Source organism: Brassica napus, chromosome C8 (assembly GCF_020379485.1).
Source record: "Brassica napus cultivar Da-Ae chromosome C8, Da-Ae, whole genome shotgun sequence".
NCBI classification, from domain to species: Eukaryota; Viridiplantae; Streptophyta; class Magnoliopsida; order Brassicales; family Brassicaceae; genus Brassica; species Brassica napus.
Window position 1 is genome coordinate 27,540,880 of NC_063451.1, and position 23,465 is coordinate 27,564,344.

General features: G+C 35.4%; 2 protein-coding genes and 1 non-coding gene across 3 annotated transcripts; 1 reads left to right on the top strand and 2 right to left on the bottom strand.

Annotated features, from left to right (window-relative positions):
• Nucleotides 1-16,879: 16,879 nt before the first annotated feature.
• BNAC03G56720D lies at nt 16,880-18,734 on the top strand. The gene is made up of 8 exons (XM_013801888.3): nt 16,880-17,245; nt 17,339-17,394; nt 17,510-17,569; nt 17,641-17,718; nt 17,806-17,935; nt 18,004-18,056; nt 18,128-18,307; nt 18,378-18,734. The coding sequence occupies exons 1-8, from the start codon at nt 16,933-16,935 to the stop codon at nt 18,522-18,524; spliced, it is 1,017 nt and encodes a 338-aa protein (XP_013657342.1). The 5' UTR covers nt 16,880-16,932; the 3' UTR covers nt 18,525-18,734.
• A 609-nt stretch (nt 18,735-19,343) lies between these two features.
• TRNAI-AAU lies at nt 19,344-19,417 on the bottom strand. The gene has a single exon. It is a non-coding gene; the product is annotated as a tRNA-Ile (tRNA).
• Nucleotides 19,418-22,361: 2,944 nt separating this feature from the next.
• LOC106360189 (small polypeptide DEVIL 4-like) lies at nt 22,362-22,978 on the bottom strand. Its single transcript, XM_013799779.2, has one exon. It carries the CDS (start codon nt 22,869-22,871, stop codon nt 22,734-22,736), a length of 138 nt encoding a protein of 45 aa, XP_013655233.1. The 5' UTR covers nt 22,872-22,978; the 3' UTR covers nt 22,362-22,733.
• Between the last annotated feature and the right edge of the window lie 487 nt (nt 22,979-23,465).

Consider the following 23,465-nt stretch of genomic DNA (forward strand, 5'->3'; position numbering starts at 1 on the left):
CAAAGAGGTTTGAAATCTTTGTTGTCTCTATTTTTCTAGAGAATAGCGATTTTATAGTGGTTAGTCCACCAATTTAGGAAGTATTAGTCCACCAATTTAGGAAGTATTATGAATTATTACTAAATTAATTGAAAAAAATTTAAAACGATGCTCGTGTACCATGAAAGAGAGTTTAATATACATTAATATAAATGTAGAATGTGTTTAGAAATTTTAAAACAACAATAAAGATCATAGGTTTGAGTAAAATTAAAAAAAAAATATGAAAATACTGTTTAGATGCATAGTTGCATCATTCACTAACATATGATGAGGATCAAAGAGATTTGAATTTTTGTTGTCTCCGTTTCTCTAAAGAATAGCGATTTTATAGTGGTTAGTCCACCAATTTATGGAGTATTATGAATTTTTACTAAATTAATTGACAAAAAAATTAAAACGATGTCCATGTACCATGAAAGAGAGTTTAATATACATTAATACAAATATAGAATGTGTTTAGAATTTTAAACAACACTAAAGATCATACGCTTCAGTATATAGAGCATTTACCGAAAAATTCAATATTTTCGTAGTGGGGTTAACACATAGATTTTGAGAAAAAATTCAAAATATGAAAATATTGTTTTAATGCAGAGTTTCATCCTTCAGTAACGTATGATGAATGTCAAAGAAGTTTGAAACTTTTGTTGTCTCTGTTTCTCTAGAAAATAACGATTTTATAGTGGTTAGTCCACCAATTTAGAGAGTATTATGAAATTTTACTAAATTAATTGACACAAAATTAAAACGATGTTCATGTATCATGAAATAGAGTTTAATATACAAATGTAGAATGTGTTTAGAAATTGTAAAAACAAACCTAAAGATCATAGGCTTCGGTATATAGAACATTTACCGAAAAACTCAGTATTTTCGTAGGGGTTATATATATATAAACCAGTCTCAACCGTGCTTTCATCAACTCCTGAGTTTTTCATCAGCTTCTTGAATTGTCACCGGTTATAAAAGAAAAAGACTACAGACCGGTTTACGCAGCTAGATTTAAGAAAACGAAACTCATGGTTTGATTGGTTTGAAACAGTCGATGTGTTTTTCTTTGTTTTGTTAATGCAGAGTTGTAGAACGAAAGAGGAGTATGAGGAATGTGGAGCAAGCATATGCCGAACTAATCCGGTGTTCAAGGGGATGTATTGAAATAAATTGAAGCTGCGTCAGCAAATTAACAAGGCTTTTTCTATTTCTAGAAATTAAACACGGTTAATTAGTAATAATTGGTTGTCATGGTACATGCAGAGGTTGGTGCGGCATGTTGTATTGTACCATAGACTAGTTTTTTGTTTTCTGTTCCATAATTAATAATATAAAACTCATTTAAGTATTTTTAATTTAAACCGCTACAATGCAATACTATAAAAGTTTAAATTAGTGCACAAGTGAGGGAGAGGGTGATGCAATGCTTAGGGCCCAACATTTACTTGATGGGATATAAATGTTTTTGGGCGTTTTTTGGAACATTTCACCTTTAGTGATCAATAAATTTTTGTTTATACAATAGATCATATCATCTTCTCCATTTTCTCATAAATCTCTCTTCTCTAAGTTTCGATCTTTTCAAAATATGTCATCCTCAGATAGGATCTGAGTGGAATGATGATATGATCCACAAGAGGATTGCAGAAATCATGAAGGTATCCCAGAGCGTGGTGCAGGGCAAAAGCTAATATCTTCAACAACATAAGAAAGAAACTTTTTTACTTAAACCTTGCTATAATTTAGAAGAACAAATGTTGTTTGTTTATTTTTAAATTAAATATGATTTTTTTTTTTCTCGTTAAATTTATGTAATACTATTTTCCCAGGTATAAGTTGTTTAAAGCTCCACAAATGTCCAACCCTCGCTCATAATCATAAATAAAATAAAAATAAGCAAAATTTTAAAGGAATTTGACTTTCAATATTCTCACATACCAACTATTAAAACATGAACATTAATAGCTATTAAATTCGAGATTACATGTTATTTTATAGATTATGCTACTAACTTTAAAAATAAATCATTTTCTCATTAAGGACAATTCTATCATATTAAAATTGGTTACAACATATAAAAATTTAGATATTAACATTTAACTCTTCTTAATTTCTTAAGATATTAATATTTGACACTTAGTAAAATATATTTTCTAACATTTTAACGTGAACCGAAATCATATTGAAAGACATTTAGGATTGACAACCCCCTACACTATATTTGAGACTATATTTGAGAAGTGATTTGTATATGTGTCATCACTAACTTTCACAAAAAAAATGATAACATGGCTTAAAAGAAATATGACATGACATAAATCTAATTATGACATATAAAATTTACTATATTTAGATTTATATTTTTGGTAAGATTTCTTAAATATAACAATGATGATTTTCTATATACGGATGTATATTTTTGGAAAAGTTTCATAATATAGTAATAACTAAAAAATTTTATATCAAAAATATTTTTTCTCAGTAAATATTCATTTTGGTAAGATTTTATGATACCTAATAACTTTTACATATCAATTAAAATAATATGTTTTTATATATAAATAATAATTTCGAATATTAAAATTTTACATCAATATATGAATCATATTTTTATTATTAAAATAAGTGTAGTTTAAAATATATTTTATCAACGTATATAAGTTATTTTTATTTAATGTATATATTATTAGAAATAATTTATATATTTACAAATAGACATATTTAAAAATGGTAATTAAATAAATAATAATATAATAAAGTAACATATTAGGTTATATTACAATAAGATATTTTAAGTTCTTTTAGGAAAATTACCTAAGCACACGCAATAAACTCAATATGTAAACATTTATTATTTTAATTTATCATTAGTAAAATATATTGAGGATTAAAAAATAATTATCACAAAATAAAAATATAAAAAAATTATATAATGACCCTGAGCAATAATTTCCAGACCCAATAAATTTAAAATATTTAGGTACAAAACAGAATATGTAAACCTTATATTATAGAACATTTAATATTTATTGACACTTAACAATCCATGAGCTATAAGAGATCAAAAATCAATATGTAAACATTTTATTATTTTTAGCTAGTTTATCTAGCATGGGTCAGTTTCATTATATTCTAAATTATTGCAATGACTTAAAATAAGATAAAGCCACTGAATCAGTAAAATATATTTTTATGATTTTTCAAAAAGAACGAATAGTTTATACTTGTTAGCAACTTTGTTTTTGATAGCTAAAACTCAATATAAAGATAAAAATCCAACATAAGAAAAAATCATTTTACCAAAAAGACTAAATCAATGAAAATTCACATATTTTGTCTAACGCTAGAAAATATAAGCATTATAATAGAAATTATATATATATATATCGAATAACTGTATTAGTATTAAAAAGTATATTATCCATGACAAAATTGGTATTGATATTTTCTATCAAGGAATAATGAATAATTAAAAATACTTTTAATCTGAAAATTAAACTGCATGACGTGGATTAATATTAGTTGTTAAATATAATGCATACAATCTAGACTTTATAGAACGTGTTAATCTATAAATGTAAGTAAAATGTGATTAAATCACTTAAATAAGACTTACATGTATACGCATTTTTCTATTTGAAATATATATCTGCACAAAAGATAATTGGCAGATTAGTAAAGTTAACAAACTGTAAAATAATATTTACATGAATACTTAAGAAAATAAAATAATTATAGTCTGCTCATAGCGGTTCACATGTGATCTAAATAGGAATTAATCACACTCACATTCTTTAAGTTGCCTTTTGGTTTCATCGATTTATGTTTGACTGAAACTTGAATCCCATCTCCATGGCCTATAAGAAATACCTACGGAGCTGAGTTTCATCATTTGAAACAGATTTTTAAAAATCATAGCTTTAAATATAAACTAGATCTCGATCCGTGCAACAGTACGGGTTTTTGTTTTTATTTATTTTTATATAGAAATTTTATTTTCAATTCTAAATTGGTATATATTATAATATATATGTGTCTATCAATTTTTAAAACATAATAAGTTTACGGTATATTTTTTTTCATTGAATAGATTGTTTCAAACTTTCAAATGTATTTGTATCTTCTTCTATATATATATTTTCGGATTATTATTTCATTATTAAAATCGTAACTATATATAAAAATATTAGTAAAATATGGTTTTATTGTCATATTCAAAGATATTGTAATATTTCACAAATTTAGAAAGTTTTTTAAAAATTAAATTTTTCGCTTCATAGATTTATATTATTGAGTAAATAATTAAAAATTTAGGTTTTTTAATTTTTAAAATAAACTATATAGTTTAAAATTTATTTTCATTGGTTTAAGGTAGTAAAGATTAATCATTGTTAGATAATATGATTTTTGTTATTTTTAAAAAAAATCTTTATAATTTTAAAAGTTAACATCGGCAAATATTTAAATAATTAACATATGGAGGTATAGTATTACAACATTAAATTATATCTGTTTAATTTATACTATCTATAAATCCAATGTTTAAATCCAATTATTGATAGCCCAATAAAAATTTTTGGTTGATCCAAAATTTAAATGATAAGATTATAGATTAAATGTAACATGACTTTCTAAAAATAGATCTATTAATTCTATTTTTTTTTTTAAATCACACATGAATCAAGGTTGTGACTTCTGTTTTAATATATTAGATGTGTATACCTTTTTATTCAGAACAATATTTTTCACAATGTGTATACCTTTGGTTTGTGATAGTAATACTAAACTTGTGACTATGAAGTTCTCATTTTGCCGTACTGTGAAAATTAAGCTGCAAAATAGAAATATATCATTACAATATCTTAGTGTAAATCATGCAGAAAGAATCATAGAATACCTTTTAGGAATACAGAAGATGAATTTGCTTTAAATAATCATAAGCTTTTGTCACTGTGCTTTGCAACACTCAAAGACAAAATAAAAACGATAATGAAGAAGACCCATAAATTATAGACAAACAGTTGATAGGAATATAGAAGATGAGACAGTGAACATGATAGGAAGTTATATAGTTCATTGTTGAACGTGTTATAGTGTGTTAGTTTTGAGAAAAAAAATAGGAATTTGAATTTCTTGGCAGTTACAGAAATATTTACGATCAAAGAAACGTTTTATCATTTTGATTTTTTGGATTTTGTAAAACATATACCATGTGTCATAATAGGACTAGTCGTGTCTTTAGTATATAAAGGATTTTGCTAATAAAAACATTAAAACTTATATTACAATCATAAGTTATGCAATATGTTTCAATTTAACAGCAGTCATATTCATTTTGACAATAATGCATATGGGGCAAGGGTTTAAATTATTTTTGACAATAATGCATATTAGCTTACAACCATAAAATATCTAAGGTGATGTATGTTTTTTTTTTTTTGTCAAAGTTTTTTTAAATTAGATAAATGGGCCAGGTCCAGTAAACGGCCGAAGCCCGATTACAGCAAAAGACGGCTACAAGCCCAAAAGATTACGGGCTAAATGAAAAAGCTAAACGGACCCTCGGCCCAAACTCAGAAGCTGCACGACCCCGTCGGATATAGCGTGTCGAGGAGGCTGGCTCGACACGTGGAGAGATCTGCTCCATTAATGCGTCACGCGTCGTAACTGCCTCAACTTGACCGCCTCTGCCTCAATGCCGCCAGAACAACACCATCAAAATCCTCGTTCGTCGGAGCTCCGTAACCGACAAGCCTCCAACGAACCCATAGCCGTTCTTCACCGCACTGTCATCACGCCGGAGAGTTCCAACGAACCTCGAGATCTCCTACGACTTTAAAACACTTCAAACCCTAGACACTCGAACCGAGAACCATCACTTTCTTTCCTTGAAAGTCGTTACCTCGCCAGAGAGCTTCATCGTCTACCGAGATCTCATCCGCAGTGATCCAACCCCACCTTGACGACAACCACACCGAACTTGACACAAATCAAACCTAGTAACCTTAACCCAAATGAACACCGGGTTCCTAAGCGGCAGCGCGGAGCTTTGCTAGCCTCCGCTCTCCGTAACCAAAAGCCGGCGAAGACGAATCTGAAAGAGACTCCCTTCCCGGAAGCTAGAGCCGGCGACGGTGGATCTGAGCAAGCCTCCACCTCCCGGAAAACACCACATCTAAACATGCAAGCCGCTCCCTCTCCACCGGGGACCTCCAGATGAACGCGTCGTTACTCCAAAACCGAGCCACCGTTAGGGATGGTAGCGGTACCAGAGCTCGGACAAGGCGGTCGTTGACAGGACGGCAAAAAAGGAGCGAAGGGGAGCAACTACGAGGGACAAGAAAGGACTCCGGCGCCAGCACAGACGCTCACGCGCCGGCCGAACATCGGTCCCCAAAGTAGATCTAACTTCTCTCTAGAAGAAATCAACCCAAGATGATGTATGTTTATATAAAAGAAAAACACTACAAGAAAACAGTGGTATTCTAACGGACATTCCGACGGAAAATGAAATCCTCGGAATATACCGAGGAATTTCCGAGGAAATTCCGAGGAAACACAAAATTGGGGTTCCTCGGAATTTCCTCGGAATATACCGATGGAATTCCGAGGAAACCTCAGTCCGTCGGAATATTCCGAGGAAATTCCGAGAAACAATGTGTTCCTCGGAAAAAACCGATGAATTCCGAGGAAATATTATAGCCGTTGGAGAGCCGTTGGGGGATTTTACAAAATTCCGAGGAAATTCCGACGAACTAGCCTTTTCCGTCGAAATTCCGTCGGAATTTCCTCGGTATGTCGGCATGATTTAAACTATAAATACAAGCACTCCTCTTCCTCTTCTTTCACTCCATATCTTCATCCTCCCTCTTACTCTATTTACACACGAATTTGATTCATAAAAAATATGTCTTCTTCAAATTATTTTCGTTCTTGGATCGATCGACCTCATTTGGATCCGAACACGAGATTGCTTACGGAAGAATACCAACGAGGTATAACCGAATTCATGGGGTTAGTTCACCGACAACGAGAAGCAAAAACAGGTATGTTAAGATGTCCTTGCTCTAATTGTAAAAATAGAAAGGTTATTAAAGAGTGGGATGTTTGGACTCATCTATATTTGAGTGGGTTTACACGAAGTTACAAAATTTGGTATCATCATGGGGAAACTGATTATGAACATGGTAGTACTAGCGAACCTCAGCCAGCGGTTAGATTAGAAGAACCAATTAGAACGGATGTAGATTATGGTGTAGGTACTGAGCAGATGGTAAATGATCATTTTAGAGGGGAAGATTTACCCAATGCAGAAGCTAGGAGATTTTATGATATGTTGGATGCTGGAAAGCAACCATTGTACGAAGGTTGCAGAGATGGTCATTCAGCTTTATCATCTGCTACAAGATTGATGGGCATTAAAACAGATTATAATTTGGCTGAAGACTGTGTGGATGCGATTGCTGATTTTGTAAAAGGTATTCTACCCGAGGATAATGTAGCTCCTGGTTCATACTACGAGGTTCAGAAACTCGTAGCTGGTCTTGGTTTATCGTATCAGGTAATAGATGTATGCAGCGACAACTGCATGATTTATTGGAGGGCGGATGAACAGCGGGTTACATGCAAATTTTGTGGAAAGCCTCGTTATAAAGATACGAGTGGAAGAGTTCCAGTGCCATATAAAAGGATGTGGTATTTACCTTTGACGGAAAGGTTGCAGAGGTTGTATCTGTCTGAACGCACAGCGCAACCAATGAGATGGCATGCGGAGCACTCAACAGATGGTGAGATCAGACATCCTTCAGATGCAAAAGCGTGGAAGCATTTCCAATCAAAGTATCCCGACTTTGCGTATGAGAGAAGAAATGTCTACCTTGGATTATGTCTGATGGTTTCAGTCCGTTTGGCAAGAGTGGAAGACAGTATTCTCTATGGCCCGTCATTCTTACACCATACAACCTCCCCCCAAACTTGTGCTTGCGACGAGAGTTTTTGTTTCTCTCGATTCTCGTTCCCGGACCAGAGCATCCTAAGAGATCACTTGATGTGTTTCTTCAGCCACTAATATATGAGTTGCAACAACTATGGGCTCAAGGTGCTGAAACATACGATGTTTCGTGTAAAGAAAACTTTCAAATGCGGGCAGTACTAATGTGGACAATAAGTGATTTTCCAGCATATGGTATGTTGTCTGGATGGACAACGCATGGAAGGCTATCATGTCCATATTGTCAAGATAACACTGATGCTTTCCAACTAAAACACGGAAGGAAAACGTGTTGGTTTGACTGTCACAGGAGATTCCTACCACCTGATCATCCATATCGTAGGAGTAGGAATTTGTTTACGAAGAACAAGAGGGTGTTTGACAGTCCACCTCCGGAAATTTGTGGGAAAGATTTGAAGATACAACTAAGAGATTTTGGTGCAGAAAGGACGCCAGAAGTCGGTGGACATGAGCGTTTTCCGGTAGATGCTGTTGGAGAACTACATAACTGGCACAAAAAAATATTTTCTGGGATCTGCCATACTGGGAGGATCATCTGCTAAGGCATAATTTAGATGTCATGCATATTGAGAAGAACTTTTTTGACAATCTCATGAACACGATCCTTAATGTTCAAGGTAAAACAAAGGATAATTTGAAGTCAAGACTGGATTTAGTCGATATATGTGCTCGTTCAGAACTTCATGTTGATGAGAATGGTAGGGCTCCTTTTCCCATATACCGACTTGATGCAGCGGGAAAAGATGCGTTCTTTGATTGGATTTCAAACGATGTGGAATTTCCAGACGGTTACGCATCAAATTTGCGTAACTGTATCGACAGAAAGGAAGGAAAGTTTACTGGCTTGAAAAGCCACGATTGCCATGTAATGATGCAGCGCCTCCTTCCGTTCGCCTTCAAGGAACTATTACCACGAAATGTTCATGAAGCAATTGCAGGGATAAGTGGTTTCTTCCGCGATTTATGCACGAGATCAGTGACTCTTGAAGGTATTGAAAATTTGAAGACTAACATAGCCGTGATTCAGTGCAACCTTGAGAAGATATTTTCTCCCTCATTTTTTGATGTTATGGAGCATCTTGTTATTCACCTGGCAAGAGAATTGGAACTTGGTGGTCCTGTGCAGTATAGATGGATGTATCTGTATGAGCGGTATATGTTTCATTTGAAGAAGATGGTGAAAAATTTAAGTAGGGTGGAAGGTTCTATAGTCGCACAGATGATCAATGAAGAAACTTCAAACTTTGCCGAGTACTACTTTCCAGCAGAAGTTCAGACCAAAAACAGAAGACCTGCTCGGCATGATGATAGAGGCGAACGGGCAACATATCATGTTACGGTTCCAGACATTTTCACAGATGTTGGACGACTTAGCGGAAAACCAAAGGACCGTCGACTTACTGAGCAGGAGCGCAGTCATTTGCAAACATATTTGCTCACCAACTGCGAAGACGTTCTTCAATATGAGAGGTAAATAAATGAGCTTACAAATTTTTATTTTAACAAGTTGAAATTTAAATCTTAATTAATTACATTATTGTCATCATATACAGGATTTTCATGGCAGAAAAGCGGTTCGAGTATAGATACGCCACAGAGGACGAACTAGAAGAAATGAAGCAGAGAGAATTTAGTGGATGGATGTTTACTTATGTGAGTGCTTTAAACAAATTAAAATATATTTTATCACATATTTATACTAATTCACATTTATTGATATAATATATATATGTGCTATTAATAGGTGTCTGCTGGTTTGGCCAGAGGTGAAACATTTGACGATTGGATACGTGAGATGGTCGTTGGACCAAACTTTGTTGTGAAGTCATATCCGAGATTTTGTACTCGAGGATATGCATTCACAACTCAGAAGAGGAGACGTTCGAGTACGACTTATGATGCTGGCGTTTGTTCTGCATCAGGAGATGATGTATACTACGGACACATACATGAGATTTTGGAAATTAAGTATTTGGGCATGGTTGGATTGCGCTGTACTGTTTTCTATTGTGATTGGCACGACAACACCCCAGATCGAGGTGTGAGAACAGATGCATTTGGTGTTACATCAGTAAATTCGAGGCGAAAGCTGCAATATTATGATCCTTTCATTCTTGCTTCTCAGGCCGATCAGGTAATTAAATGTTAATTATTCAGAATGATTCATCATCATGTGTATTAATTTATAATTTTTCTAAATGTTACAGGTTTGTTATATCAAGTACCCCCGGGTAAGGAACAGAGATGATCCATGGGTTACTGTTACAAGACTCAACCCGAGAGGCCGAGTTCAGGGAAGTTCTGAGCTGGAAGACCCACTACAACCAAGCACATCCGGCAACTTAAGTGCAGCAGAAGATTTAGCTGGAGTTGGCCTTGTAGTCGATTTAACCGACTTTGGAGAGGAAGCCGTCGTTCACGTAGAGGATGAACCAGTGATTGGAGAGTTTCACCAAGATCCAGATTCAGATTCATCTGGTGATGATGACTCGGAAACAGACTACCATTGAACTTATTATTTTTTTTTTTTAAGAAATACCGAGGAAATTCCGAGGAACACTTGATATAACCTCTTTCCTCGGATAATAGTTATTTGGTTTATCTAGCAAGACAAAGCTGAATACGAATTAAAAACTACTCAGAACACAACCAAATAAAACGAAGAAACCATGTAAAAGAAATACGAACTCATAATTAAGAAACCCAAAAAAAAACTCAGTTCAAAATTAACAGAAAATAAAACCATAAAACGTTAAAATAGAAAAGAAAATAAAATAGCCGATGATAGCTCCTACTCCTCGTCTCCTGCTCCAGATATTCCTGCATCGTTGGGTCTCTTGGACCTCTTTCTTACCCTGTGTGTACCACTCGAACCCGAACCAGAGCTGGATGGAGAGTTGTCCCGATGAACTACATCATCCTTTTGGCAACGACACGGCCTGATACGTGAAATGGCAGCCCAGATCTTGTGTAGCATGTCGTTGTTTGTCTTTATGCTCTGATCTCTCCAATGTTGTTGCTGGCGCGAAGTGGCGTTCGGTGGAAGCTCTTGCAGCTTGTACTGGCTGGAGTCTGATGGGAGTAGCTGATGGGGTTGTGAATCATCTGGAATGGCTTGTGCAGCCTCATCTTCTCCTTCTTCATCAACCACGCCCTTGCCTTTGGTCTGATATTTTGGCGTGAAGAAGGATGGCTTGTCTACTAGTGCGGTAGGGGGGGTAGGAACTCAACTGCAGCCTCTGAAAGTAGAGAAGTCAGACCGATCTGAGGCAGGTGGCAGTAGAGTGTTTTCTTCGCTCGGTCCTGGAATACGTAGACGTAAGGACCATCCCGATGGATCCTCGAGTGGGGACCAGCTATGAACTCCTTACTTACTAGAGAAATGACATCCAGGTAGTTCCAAGCAATGTTGTTCGATCTGTCCAGTGCTACCTGCTGGTTCTTGCAGTCTACACCCACATGTCTAAGGATCCGAGTAATCACTGCACCAAATCCACATGCATTGCTCTTGGAATTGGTTACTTTCCCCTTGTATCCTGCTAAGTTTGCGGCCAGCACCGCTCCCATGTTGAAGGCAGTAGCAGGTGGGAATGTAGAGTTTCCAAATGCCGGTAGCAAATGCCTCACACCTTGGTACAGGAGGCACAACTCCCATTGCGTGACTGATGCGGCTGTGGTTGTCCCGTATAGCAATGAGCCAATGAGGCGTGTGGCATATCTCAGTACTGGGCTCCGGATAAGTGACTCCTTTGCCTGAGAAGATCTATAAACCCCTGTGCCAATCGTTTCCCAGAAGTTTAACAGCTCGAAGTCCAATAAAGACCAGATGTCCTCTCCCCTGCACTCAATCCAAATAGTCCGCAGAGGTCTGTGAAAGATACCTCATAGTATACTTTCTGCACTACGAATGCCAGAAAACCTTCCTGATGGCTATCATCGGGACGGGTGACGTATGCGGATGCTATGAACTGGCGTACCAACTCCGGATAAGTGGGTTCGTTGAGGTTGCATAGTGGGCCTAGACCCATGTTCTGGAACAGTCCTTCAATGTCTGCTTGGATTCTCAATATTGTCATCATCTCAGGACATGCTAGTTGTGTAGCCGGAACGGCTACCTTCTTCATGTTGTTGTAGTGGGTGGTATCAGACTTATCCCACTTCTTTGGCCTTTGATTCTCCAGCTGAGACGAACCCTCTTCTTGTGTGTTCTTCTTAGCTGACATTTTCGTGCGCTTCATTCTCTACAAAATAGAATCATTGCTCTCAACATGGTTATAATCAATTAAGAACTCAAAGCAACATGAAAATGAAAAGCGAAATCGAGTTGTGATAAAAAAAAACCAAATTGAAAAAAATTCTCAATCCCTAAATCATCTCAAATCCTGTTCCAAACTCGTTGATCACAGACAATTGTGTTCTATTCCATGTTTAAACATCTGTTTCATGCATATTTGATCAAGGAATCAACACGGAAATAAGAAATTCACAAAACCCAAAAAATTGCTCAAGAACACGATTTCAGAATGTGGAGATTCGCGGAGTATACCTGTCTTAGGGTGAAGACGAGTGTAGGAATCAGGTAGAGCTCGAAAAATCAAGTGGAATGGAGCCCAAAATTGTTCAAATCAGATGATTATAGAGAGAGAAAGGGGGGCGAATTATAGGGGAAATCGGAGGGGATGAGAGTTCTAAGGTTTAGATCCAGAAAAGGTCGGGTTTTGCCTTATAATTCTGTTTTCCGAACACGCATCGATCGATGCGTTTTTGTTCTATAACGCATCGATCGATGCGTTTTTAAAAAAACATACAAGATTTTCCGAGGACATTCCGAGGAATAATTGAGATTCTCGATCGATCGATGGGATACTCTCATCGATCGATCACAATCTTACGGCCCGGTCCATCTTTGTAATCGATCGATTTGTTTTTGTTCAGAAACGCATCGATCGATGCGTTTTTAAAAAAACATACAAGATTTTCTGAGGACATTCCGAGGAACAATTGAGATTCTCGATCGATCGATGGGATACTCTCATCGATCGATCACAATCTTACGGCCCGGTCCATCTTAGTAATCGATCGATTCGTTTTTGTTCAAAAACGCATCGATCGATGCGTTTATTTAAAAAAAAATTACGTTTTGAAACCCCAAACACTAGTTCCTCGGAATTTCCTCGGAATATTCCGAGGAAATTCCGAGGAAGAAGAGGGTTTCCTCGGAGTTCCCTCGGAATAATCCGAGGAAATTCCGAGGAAATAGGGTTTTTAAACCGAAAACAACGTTTTGCCGTTTGAATAACACCTATATAACCCTTATTAAGTGTCTTACGTTCATTATGAAGTGATTTTTGTTCCTTACCGTATAATTAACACTTTTCCGATTGTATGAACGAAATCTCGCAACATAAGACAAACACTTATACCTTTTAATGAACGGTAAAGGGAATACTTTCAATTAGTTTTGAAATTTTTTATTTCATGGTTTATGCTCATCTATACAAAGAATCCTCAATGGTATGCATTACAATTGTATAAGAAATGAAATACGGCAAAAAAAATTGATGTTTTGAAACCCCAAACACTAGTTCCTCGGTATTTCCTCGGAATATTTCGAGGAAATTCTGACGGAATATTTTCATTTTACCGGGCAAATACTCCTCTGCGCAAATCCTCTCTTCTCTCCGGCGATTTCCCCCTGAAATCCGACGATATCTCCGGCGATCTCCCTCTTCTCTTACACAAATCATGTAAGGACCCTATCCCACTCTCTTAGGTTCTATTTGTTAGGTTTTTGTGTGGTTTTGATAGATTTTTTTAGGGTGATTGGTTAGGATTGTGATTTGGTTGTATAATAGGTTTAGAATTGTGATTTGGTTGAATGATTTGTTTTGTTGAATTGATTTAGAATTTTTTTTTAATTTTTTTTTTGTATTTATAAAATCGATTTTTGTATATAAAATCGATTTTTGTATTTTACAAAACGATTTTTCTATATAAATTCGATTTTTTGGACTTTACAAAAAAAAAATTCTATATAAATTTGATTTTTTGGATTTTACAAAACATTTTAAATATCTATAAAACTTTTTTTGTGATTAAAACCTATTATTTGGGATTTAAAAATATTTTTAATATATATATATTATTAAAACTATTTTTTTGTAATTATTAAACTTTTTTTATTTATTACAACTATTTTTTGTTTATTAGAACTATTTTTATATATTTATTAAAAATTTTAAATATATATAAATTTTTTTTTGTGATTAAATTATTTGGGATTTTTTTTAAAAAAAAAAATTAATTTATATATTTCTGTATTTATTAAATATATTTTTTAAATTTACAGGTCTCATGATGATCAGACCCGGCCTCGACAGCGTCGTGGTCGTGGTGGTACGGGGAGCCAGTCTCGGGATTCCAGCCATTTTCAGGATTCCCCTTCGCCCCAGAGCTCCAACCATACATCTCCCTCTGCTGCACCCGCTCCTGCTCCTCTCGCTCCCGCTGTTGTATCCGCTCCTGTTCCTCCGGGTCCTCCGGGAGTGATGCGTGTTGCGGAGTTGGTTCAACAGCCCGGTCGTGACCATCTTCCGTATCTCACTCCGTATCCACATGGACGGGGTCAAACATGGTAATTAAACATTTTTTTTCTTTAAACTTGGATTCATTATTAACCGTTTGTTCTTTTAATAAGGTTCAACCGATCCGGGAACGGGATCAGCGCATGGATCAACCGTATGATGTACTCGGCCCTCGACAGTGGACATCCGACTTTCACTCACTTCCCAACCGACAAGCAGGTTCTGTGGTTTCGTCAGTTTGCGGTAAGTATTCTAATTTTTTACTTTTATTTTTAATCTTAATATAAATTTTCTACTAATTGTGTTTTTTTTTCAGCAAGAGTTCAACTGGAATTCCGATGAGACGCTCTTTATCTATCACCACTTTGTCCATAAAGTAATGGACAACTATGGGAAGCAGATCCACGAGTGGAAGAAGAAGTGGGAAATCAATAAGGTTCGATTTAATTTATTAAACAATTTTTTAATTTATTAAACTATTTTTAAATTTATTAAACTTTTTCTTTTTTTTTTATTAAAAGGTCCCAAAGTCGATGAACGACACGGTCTGGAAGGAGTTGTGTGCGCATTGGGATAAGGAAGAGACGAAAGAAACTTCTTCCACCAACTCCACCAACCGCAGGAGCGACCGTAAAGAGAAGGGCATCTACAAGCATAACTTAGGTGCTCAATCTATTGTCACTCTCGGAGATCGCATGGTAAGTTCAACCGCTTTTTCTTCAATTATTTGAGTTTCAGAATTTAAATTTATTGTGCATTTCTTCTAATTTCTAATGTTTCTTTAATTTATGTTTTTTTTCAAGGCGGAAGAAAATGATGGCGAGCCGGTTGATGATCTCGCCCTAATGAGGAGGGCGTATACCAACAAGAAGACCGGCCAGATTGATGACGGTCTTGTGAGGGACGTGGTCGACCTGGTCCAAACTCAGGTGGTAGACGAAGTGTCTCAGCTTCAAACCGAGGATGACGCTTCGACGGCTTCGACCAACTTGTCCCGGTTTTGAATCAACGAAATCGTTGAATCCGTAAGTTCTTTGTTTTTAAAAGTTCAATTCATTTATTTCTTGGTTTAAATTTCTAAATTTGGCTTTTTTCTATTCAGTCGGTTCCAAAGAAGAAGGGACGTTTGGTCGGTTTGGGTCGTCGCACCCGGTCGGTTCCCCCTTCTTCTGCACCACCGCCCTTTGTTGATCCAGAAGTACTTACGGCCCAGTTGAAGGACAAAGATGATCGTATATCTTTGTTGGAGACCCAGATGGCGGCTCAACAGGCGGGCTATGAGGCACAGAGGAGGCTGAACCAGCAAATGATGGAGATGATGCAGAGGATGTACCCGAACGAGGTGTTCCCGGACGTGCCAGACCCGTAGTTTTTTTTTTTTCCACAAACTCGGAATGTTTTATTTTTATTTGTGAAACTTTGAATATTAATTAATATGATTTCAATTTTACTTTTAATTTCATATTTTCGAATTTAAATTTCAGAAATTTTATTTTTTTTAAAAAATTAATATTTTTTACATTCCGAGGAAATTAATTATATTTTTCACTTGATCGATCGATGCGTTTTTGAACAAAAAAGCATCGATCGATGCGTTTTTTAAAAAACGTTCGGGCTATACCGAGGGACAGGTTCCTCTGTTTATTCCGAGGAACTATTCCCTCGGTATATTCCGAGGAACTGGTCCCTCGGAATATACCGAGGGAAAAGTTCCTCGGAATAAACCGAGGAAAAGGTCCGTCGGTATACTCCTATCGATCGATGTATATATGTCCAAACACGCATCGATCGATGAACTTCCGAGGAATTATACCGACGAAGTTCTTCCTCGGTATATTCCGAGGACATTTCCGACAAACTAGTGATCCTCGGAATTTCCTCGGAAATTTATTTCCTCGGAATTTTCCGAGGAAAAAAGAAATTCCGAGGAATTATTTCCGACGACGTGTTTCGTCGGTATGTCGTCGGAATAACGATATTCCGACGAAATTCCGACGATTTTTTTCCTCAGAATCCTTGATGTTTTCTTGTAATGAAAGCTACAGAGAAGAAAAATAAATTTTCACTTTCCCACTAGGGTCAAGTCCCTACATTATTAAATGACTGCTTGGCAGTAATTGATTGTTTTAAGATGTCAAAGTCTGTAATTTCTCACACAAAACCAAAAGTCACTTTTTTCTTTTGGTCTGAAATTGTAAGTAACATAAAGTTTGGGTTGAAATGGTAAATAACATAAAGTTGAAGGTAGGACTGTCGGAGAAAGGATAAGACTTTAGACCCAAAGAGATCATCAGCAAGAAAAAAATGGCAGCTTTGAGTTCCACTTCATGTCTACACTCACTTGCTGGCCACGAAAGATACTTCCTCTCATGTAAAACATCCCAATTTTCAAAACCCTCGTTCATAAAACCTTCTCTGAAGAAACCCAGATTCTCAGTTCCGTTTTGCATCAAGCAAAGTGATCTTGACCAGAAGCAAATTAAACAAGAATCTAGCAGAGAAGAAGACAAAGAAGAAGAAGATGATTATTGGGTTGTTACAGCCGTAAGAAGCAAATACAATGAGATTGTTATAGTTGATACTGTTGATGCCCGATATCTACTCCTTGATTCAACTAGTAAGATTTTTGTAACATCTTTGAAAAATAAAATGTTTTATATAATCAAATCCTCTGTTTTTTTTTGTAACATTGTTTTTTTTTTATATGTAGAGAATGCACATAGTGTTATCAACAAGGGAGGTGAGAATTGGACTGATTCTTATTGGGTATGTTACATTTTCCATAATCTCTTGTTTCTCTTTTGGTATGTAAATGTGGTTTTGTCAAAGATAAAATAATTTTATTGTGTTTGTTTTGAATCTTATCAACGTTTTATTACAGGATGAGTTTGCAAGTTTGCCACCTATTGTCCCTGATGGTCCCATTGCAATCTATGGATTGGTGAGAGCTACTGAATGAATCTCATATCAAATTGTCTTAGATGTACATTGACTTATGTTCATATGTTATAGGGTGGTGGAACAGCTGCAAGACTGATTCTTGAGTTGTATCCTTCTGTTCAGCTTGAGGGTTGGGAAATTGATGACATTGTATGAAAATTCATACTCTTGAAGCAAAATAAGATTTTTATCTAATGGAATATTGAGTTCACTTTGTTTTTTTTTTATGGACAATAGTTGATTGAGAAAGCAAGAGAGTATATGGAGCTATCTGAGTTAGAGAAGCCAACACCAAAAGGCGGTAGTCTTCGTGTTCTTGTAGATGATGCTCTTTCTCCTTCTGAAGATGTTTCAGGAAAATATGCTGGTGAGACTTTCAGTTAATGTATGTTGCATGTTTCTTGTCTAAATTCTTGGAATTTTATTTGGAATTAGGGATCATTGTTGATTTGTTTGCTGATGGAAAGGTCTTAGATCAGCTGCAACAGGTAGTTACAAACGGTTGTGGTTGTTAGTATCATGATCTAGGCACATGTTTTTGAATTTAGCGATTGCGTAGGTTCAAATGTGGCATGATCTAGCTAGCAGGCTGATGCCTAACGGTCGCATAATGGTGAACTGTGCCGGAATCGAAGAAGAGAAAGTTGTAACAAATGAGAAACCTAAGTTGGTGTTAGGTGATTCGGTTTGGATGTTGAATCCTACCATCAAGGTCATGTCAGAAGCATTCCCTGGACAGGTAGGCAACACACATTTCATCTTCCATCCTTTTATGTTACTTGCTCGTTTAAATGGGATCCTCGATGCAGGTTTACTGGAAGAGGACGCCAGATTCAGAAGGCCTTAACTTTGTTGCATTGACCGGAGGAGAACCTGATCTTAGTGACTGGTCTAGCAAAGTTCCAGTCCGTTTGAGTGAACCAGTGAAGCAATGGAAACTATGCGAGGATCTTTGATTCATGGATGTTTTAGAAGGCATTTTCAACATTTGACATCAAGAAAGAAGTCAAACCATCAAAGAGTTTATTAAGGATCTCATCAAGAAAATGCTAATAAATTGATAAGAAGCTCACATTTGAACAGTGAGATGCTTTATGAAATGAGTTTAGACATCTTTGTAATTACATTTTAATTTTCTAAACGTAAGAAAAAAAGACAACACATCACACGCTTTGTTTCTCTCCTGTATTCCTCTCTTCTTGTTCTCTGTTGGAACAATGTTGTGGCAAAAAATCTATTGCTTCTCATTACTATCCCTAGTTGTTAGGTGTAAGGGAGATGAATCTTTTGCCTGAACTAACCGATTATGAAGAAGATCCAGTGGAAAAAAAGAGAACGAAGAAGCTTTTTACTTTGTGATTCAAAGATCAGCTGGCGATTCTTAAAATGGAACTAATCTGAAAAGATTAAGGTTTCTTGGTCTGAACAACAATCTAACCGGTTTTGTGCCAGCTTGAGGCTTTGCCTTTGTTCATTAGACATTAATGGAAACAAACTAACAAGTGAGCTTAGATTCTCCAGAAAGTATTATGAGAAGATTTGAGGCTTGGAAGAATCCAAATCTCCATCAACCATTCCAGATTGTAATGCAAGAATCTCCAGAAGCATCTACATCATCTGGCGTGGAGTGAAGCCATGCACTTGTGAGGAGAAGGAAGATAGCAAAGAGGGTTGTTACTTCAATAAACGTGAAACCAGATGTCATCATCGATGGTGTTTGTGAGCTCCTCAAGCTATTGGTTTTTTTTTTTAAATATGTAAAAAAAATGAAAATTTGGCCCATGCAGGTTTCGAACCTGCGACCTTCGCGTTATTAGCACGACGCTCTAACCAACTGAGCTAATGGGCCATTTTGTTTACTTGCTGCCTTCTACTTTTAGTAAAATGAAATGAAGAGAAGGCAAATCATATAGTTTATGTGATGTGGAAGGAACAAATCCTATTGGAAATAATTTATTACATACAACTATACGGATTAAAGTATAAGTACTATGCCAACATATAGACTTGTCCAAATACTTTGTAGCTCTCTCCTTGTCTCTCAGACAAGACTTTCATGTATTATATATAAATATACATACTTTGAGATAAGATAGGCATATGCAGTGTTATAAGAAAGGAGAACACAAATAGAAAAAGATACTTAGAAGTAGCCCAAAATGTTCTAGAATTGTGGACAGAAACAACTAAATTACACGGAACTAATAAGTGGGTAGGCCGGACTAATAGTGTCTCTGAATAGTTTTCTTACAAATAGACATGTAAACAAGTCAATAACAACAAAAAGCCACAGAAGCTTCTTAAACGTTACGAAGAGTTCAAAGACAAGTAAATCGCATTACAAATCAAAATTCTAGTTGATATGTAGTTTGAGACATCGTAGGTCAACTCTTGTTCGTTTTTTTTGGTACAATTAATTTATTTTTAAAACCCAACAATTGGGATGATCGGGGATGGTACTACGTACTAAAGCATTAATATATAATCTCAAATCAGAAACAAGATGAACTACTAATGTATAACAGAACGGATTGTTCCACTTAATATAATTAGTTTTGAATTGAAAAAAAATTGTGCTTGATCATCGTTGTCCATGATTAGAGAAAAAGGAAACCAAAACGTTCAAAAGTGAAATGGCTCAATTATTTCAACTTTATTTATTAGGGCATACCACAAAATTTCTATCCCGTGAAGAAGTGAAAGAGACAAGAGAGAAGAGACCGGTGGTGATGGTCACGACGGCGACGATGGTAGGACCGCCGCACGTGGGCTGCCTTACCCATGTCTTTATTTGACCCGTCAACGTACTTCTATTTTAATTATTGGATTCTTAAGTACTTTATTTTTTCATCTTCTTGACCCCTCAGTACATTTGTGAACGAGTAGTGAAGAAGTTTAGTAAAGAGATCGAATATTAACTATCAGTCGGTCATTTTCTTCTAAGATGTTATGTTACGAGCTAATACAGATCAGTTCTGATATCTCGTGTTACTGTTGACGTAATTTTATTCAATATTATAGAATAAATTATCTGCGGCTCAGAGCATAATGAATAGAGGTTTCTTAGAGCGTAATGAATGGAAGTTTCTTAGAGCATATTTATCCCATATACCCTTTAAGAGTTTCTTATTTATTTTATTTTTTAAAGTTTTTTTTTTGATTAAAAAAAAAATTAAAAGGCGCACCAATCGCGGGCCGCCAACGTGTCGCAACGTGTCGGTGGACTCCGCGAACAGTAAAAAACACACAACAGACGTCTTTTATTCTGCCCACTTAACATACGATTTTTTCTGAAAACTGGCTCCTTCCTTTAGAGACGCTAAAAAGGACGCGATAAAAATGCTCTTAGGAAGGATTTTTTAGCGGATATAAGAGACGTCTCTTAACTTTTAACTAAAAAAAAATCAAGTGACGTTTCTTATATCTTTTATTTAAGAAGCGTTGTTAAAAACTAAGAGACATATCTTATATTCGTTAAGAGATCCTCCGTAACACACTTGCATTAATCATAGTCTCAACTTTTGTAGTTCTCACCGGATTAGATTAGTCTGAGGGTATTTTATTTTTACCTGTGGATTACTCCATATTGCAAATTTGAATTTTCTTACCAACTATAAGTTATATTAAATCATTATGACCTTTAGTTTACGTAATCATTAAACCGCTGAGTACATAATACAAGACATGAAATTTTATATTTCTGATAGAATACAATTAGACGTGACATGGTACACCATAATTATTTTAGCGCCTACTGATAATTTGGTAACGTCAGATAAATAAGAGGGGCCCAAAGAAACTAATGAAGATTGTGTCCCTTGGTTTATATATATAGTTGCGCAAATTAAAATACAGTATAACTCTATGATTGAGTCTCTATCCCTCTCATTACAGATGTATTTTGAGTAATTATCATTAATTTAACAATTTTATAGTACTAATAAGTTTGAGCCAAACCGTAGAAGTGTTTCTGGTGTGTCGGGATCAATGAGATTAGTTTAACCCATCCCCATGCGCCATGCGTGGGGCAGCAATAATAAACAATTTTAATACTATTGGTTTTTACCCCAGAACGCGCTAAGCGCTAGTTGGACGGTTGGATTGGACCTAGCGCCTAAAAAGAAAATCGGGGATTAATCGGAAATTATGCGGGGCAAAATTTTTAGATTGTTTACTATGTTATAAAACATGTTAATCTTTAATTGTGTGTATCATTAATATATTTTCATGTTTAAGATTGTATAAAACACACAAATAGAATATATAAACTTAATATAGTGTAATTTTCATCAAAATTATGAATATAAATGATATTTATAAAATTTTAGATCAAATAAATAAATAAAAATATTATTAAAAATAAAATAAAAATAATAAAAATAAAAGATTAGGCGGCTAGGCGGTCATTTAGGTGGTCTAGGCGGAGAAAATCGGATATCCAATTTTTTTAACCGATTTGGCATAAATCGGAGCGGAAAAGTGTTTAGGCGGCCGATTTTTATAACATGAGTTTTTACTAACTATAAAAAAAATTATTATCATTGCCGCCTTTGAATAATACATTACATCATAAGAAGAGAGTTGTTGCATTTTTGGTTTGACTAAAATCAGGGGTTTGGTTCTAGACAACCTGTTTACAAGAAAACATTTGCTTTTAGTATCATAATCCTTAGTCGTCATAATTCATCCCGGAAACACACATGATCAAACTGCATGATCAGAAAATTCGAAAGCATATGTATTGTATTTTGTGGTTCGTATAATATTGAAAGAGAAAAAGTATGATCATTGAATTTGAGATTTCAAAACCTTAATTAACCCAAGAAGAAGAGATAGAGTACAGATACATGAACGACCATTTTTACATTAACCGTATATTCTTTTCTTTTTTTCGAATGTCATAGAACAAAGCCAAAAGCTATTACAAAACTTTATCAACTCTCTCTATTATGCCGTCAATATTTACAATATTGCTCCAAAGAAGACGACTCTGCTAACCAGTAGAGACACCTAACCTTAAACCCTTTAACTACTCCACGACCTGGCACTAAACTCGGATCCGAACCGACCCGCTTAAGCTCCAAACATCACGATGGGTTCTTTATCAATCCCTTTAATACAAACGATCTTGATCAAAATGATTTGAGAATATATCTGAAGAGAAATCAATCGCTCCAACAAAGAAGCATGACGACACATCTTCGAATGATGTAAAGCTTAGCTCTCTGTTCTTTAAGAACAGCTCCAAGTCCCCTACCCGACACCCTTCTCTTTGAACCTCCCATGCTTTGACTGGATCCCATCGTCACGATATCAAATAAAACGGAAATAATTGTTTTCTTTTATTAGGATTTGATATATGTGTAAGAGAATTAATAGAAATGATGATGATACAAAAGAAAATGAGTCTACCCTTTTATAGAAGAAGAGAAAGATAAAATGCGACCCCACACACTTCTCTTTCACTACCAACTTGTATGTTTTTGTGTTATTGCAATTTATTATCATTGAATTTTGAATGGTTTATATGGTCACAATTTCACAATATCCCCAAAACATATATGCCCTATTTGTCCCCGTTGTTGGTATGTATCAAAACACACATGCATGCCACGTTGCGGTTAAAATTTGTTTCAAAGCAATTATTTTGCGGAATTTTCAAACAAGCGATTGTCTCCGTCGACATATATATATATGTATGTTATATTTCTTCTAGATTAGTATGGTGGTAGAATATTGCTTCTGGATGTTGTGATGGTAATTTGAATATCAGCCATAGTTTTAAGCGTCAAACGAGGTCTAATTTACAAACGCACACAACAAACTTTTGGTTTTATTATCTACATATTCAGAAAATTATCGCTGATTAAGTTCAAAAAAAATTGTCGCTAATTTGT

Bases quoted from the DNA above. Each gene is read 5' to 3' on its own strand.
- BNAC03G56720D (XM_013801888.3), top strand. From the start codon at position 16,933: ATGGCAGCTTTGAGTTCCACTTCATGTCTACACTCACTTGCTGGCCAC. The intron at 17,246-17,338 runs GTAAGATTTTTG...TTTTATATGTAG, and splicing joins TCTACTCCTTGATTCAACTA to AGAATGCACATAGTGTTATC. The intron at 17,570-17,640 runs GTGAGAGCTACT...CATATGTTATAG, and splicing joins CCATTGCAATCTATGGATTG to GGTGGTGGAACAGCTGCAAG.
- LOC106360189 (XM_013799779.2), bottom strand. From the start codon at position 22,871: ATGGGATCCAGTCAAAGCATGGGAGGTTCAAAGAGAAGGGTGTCGGGT.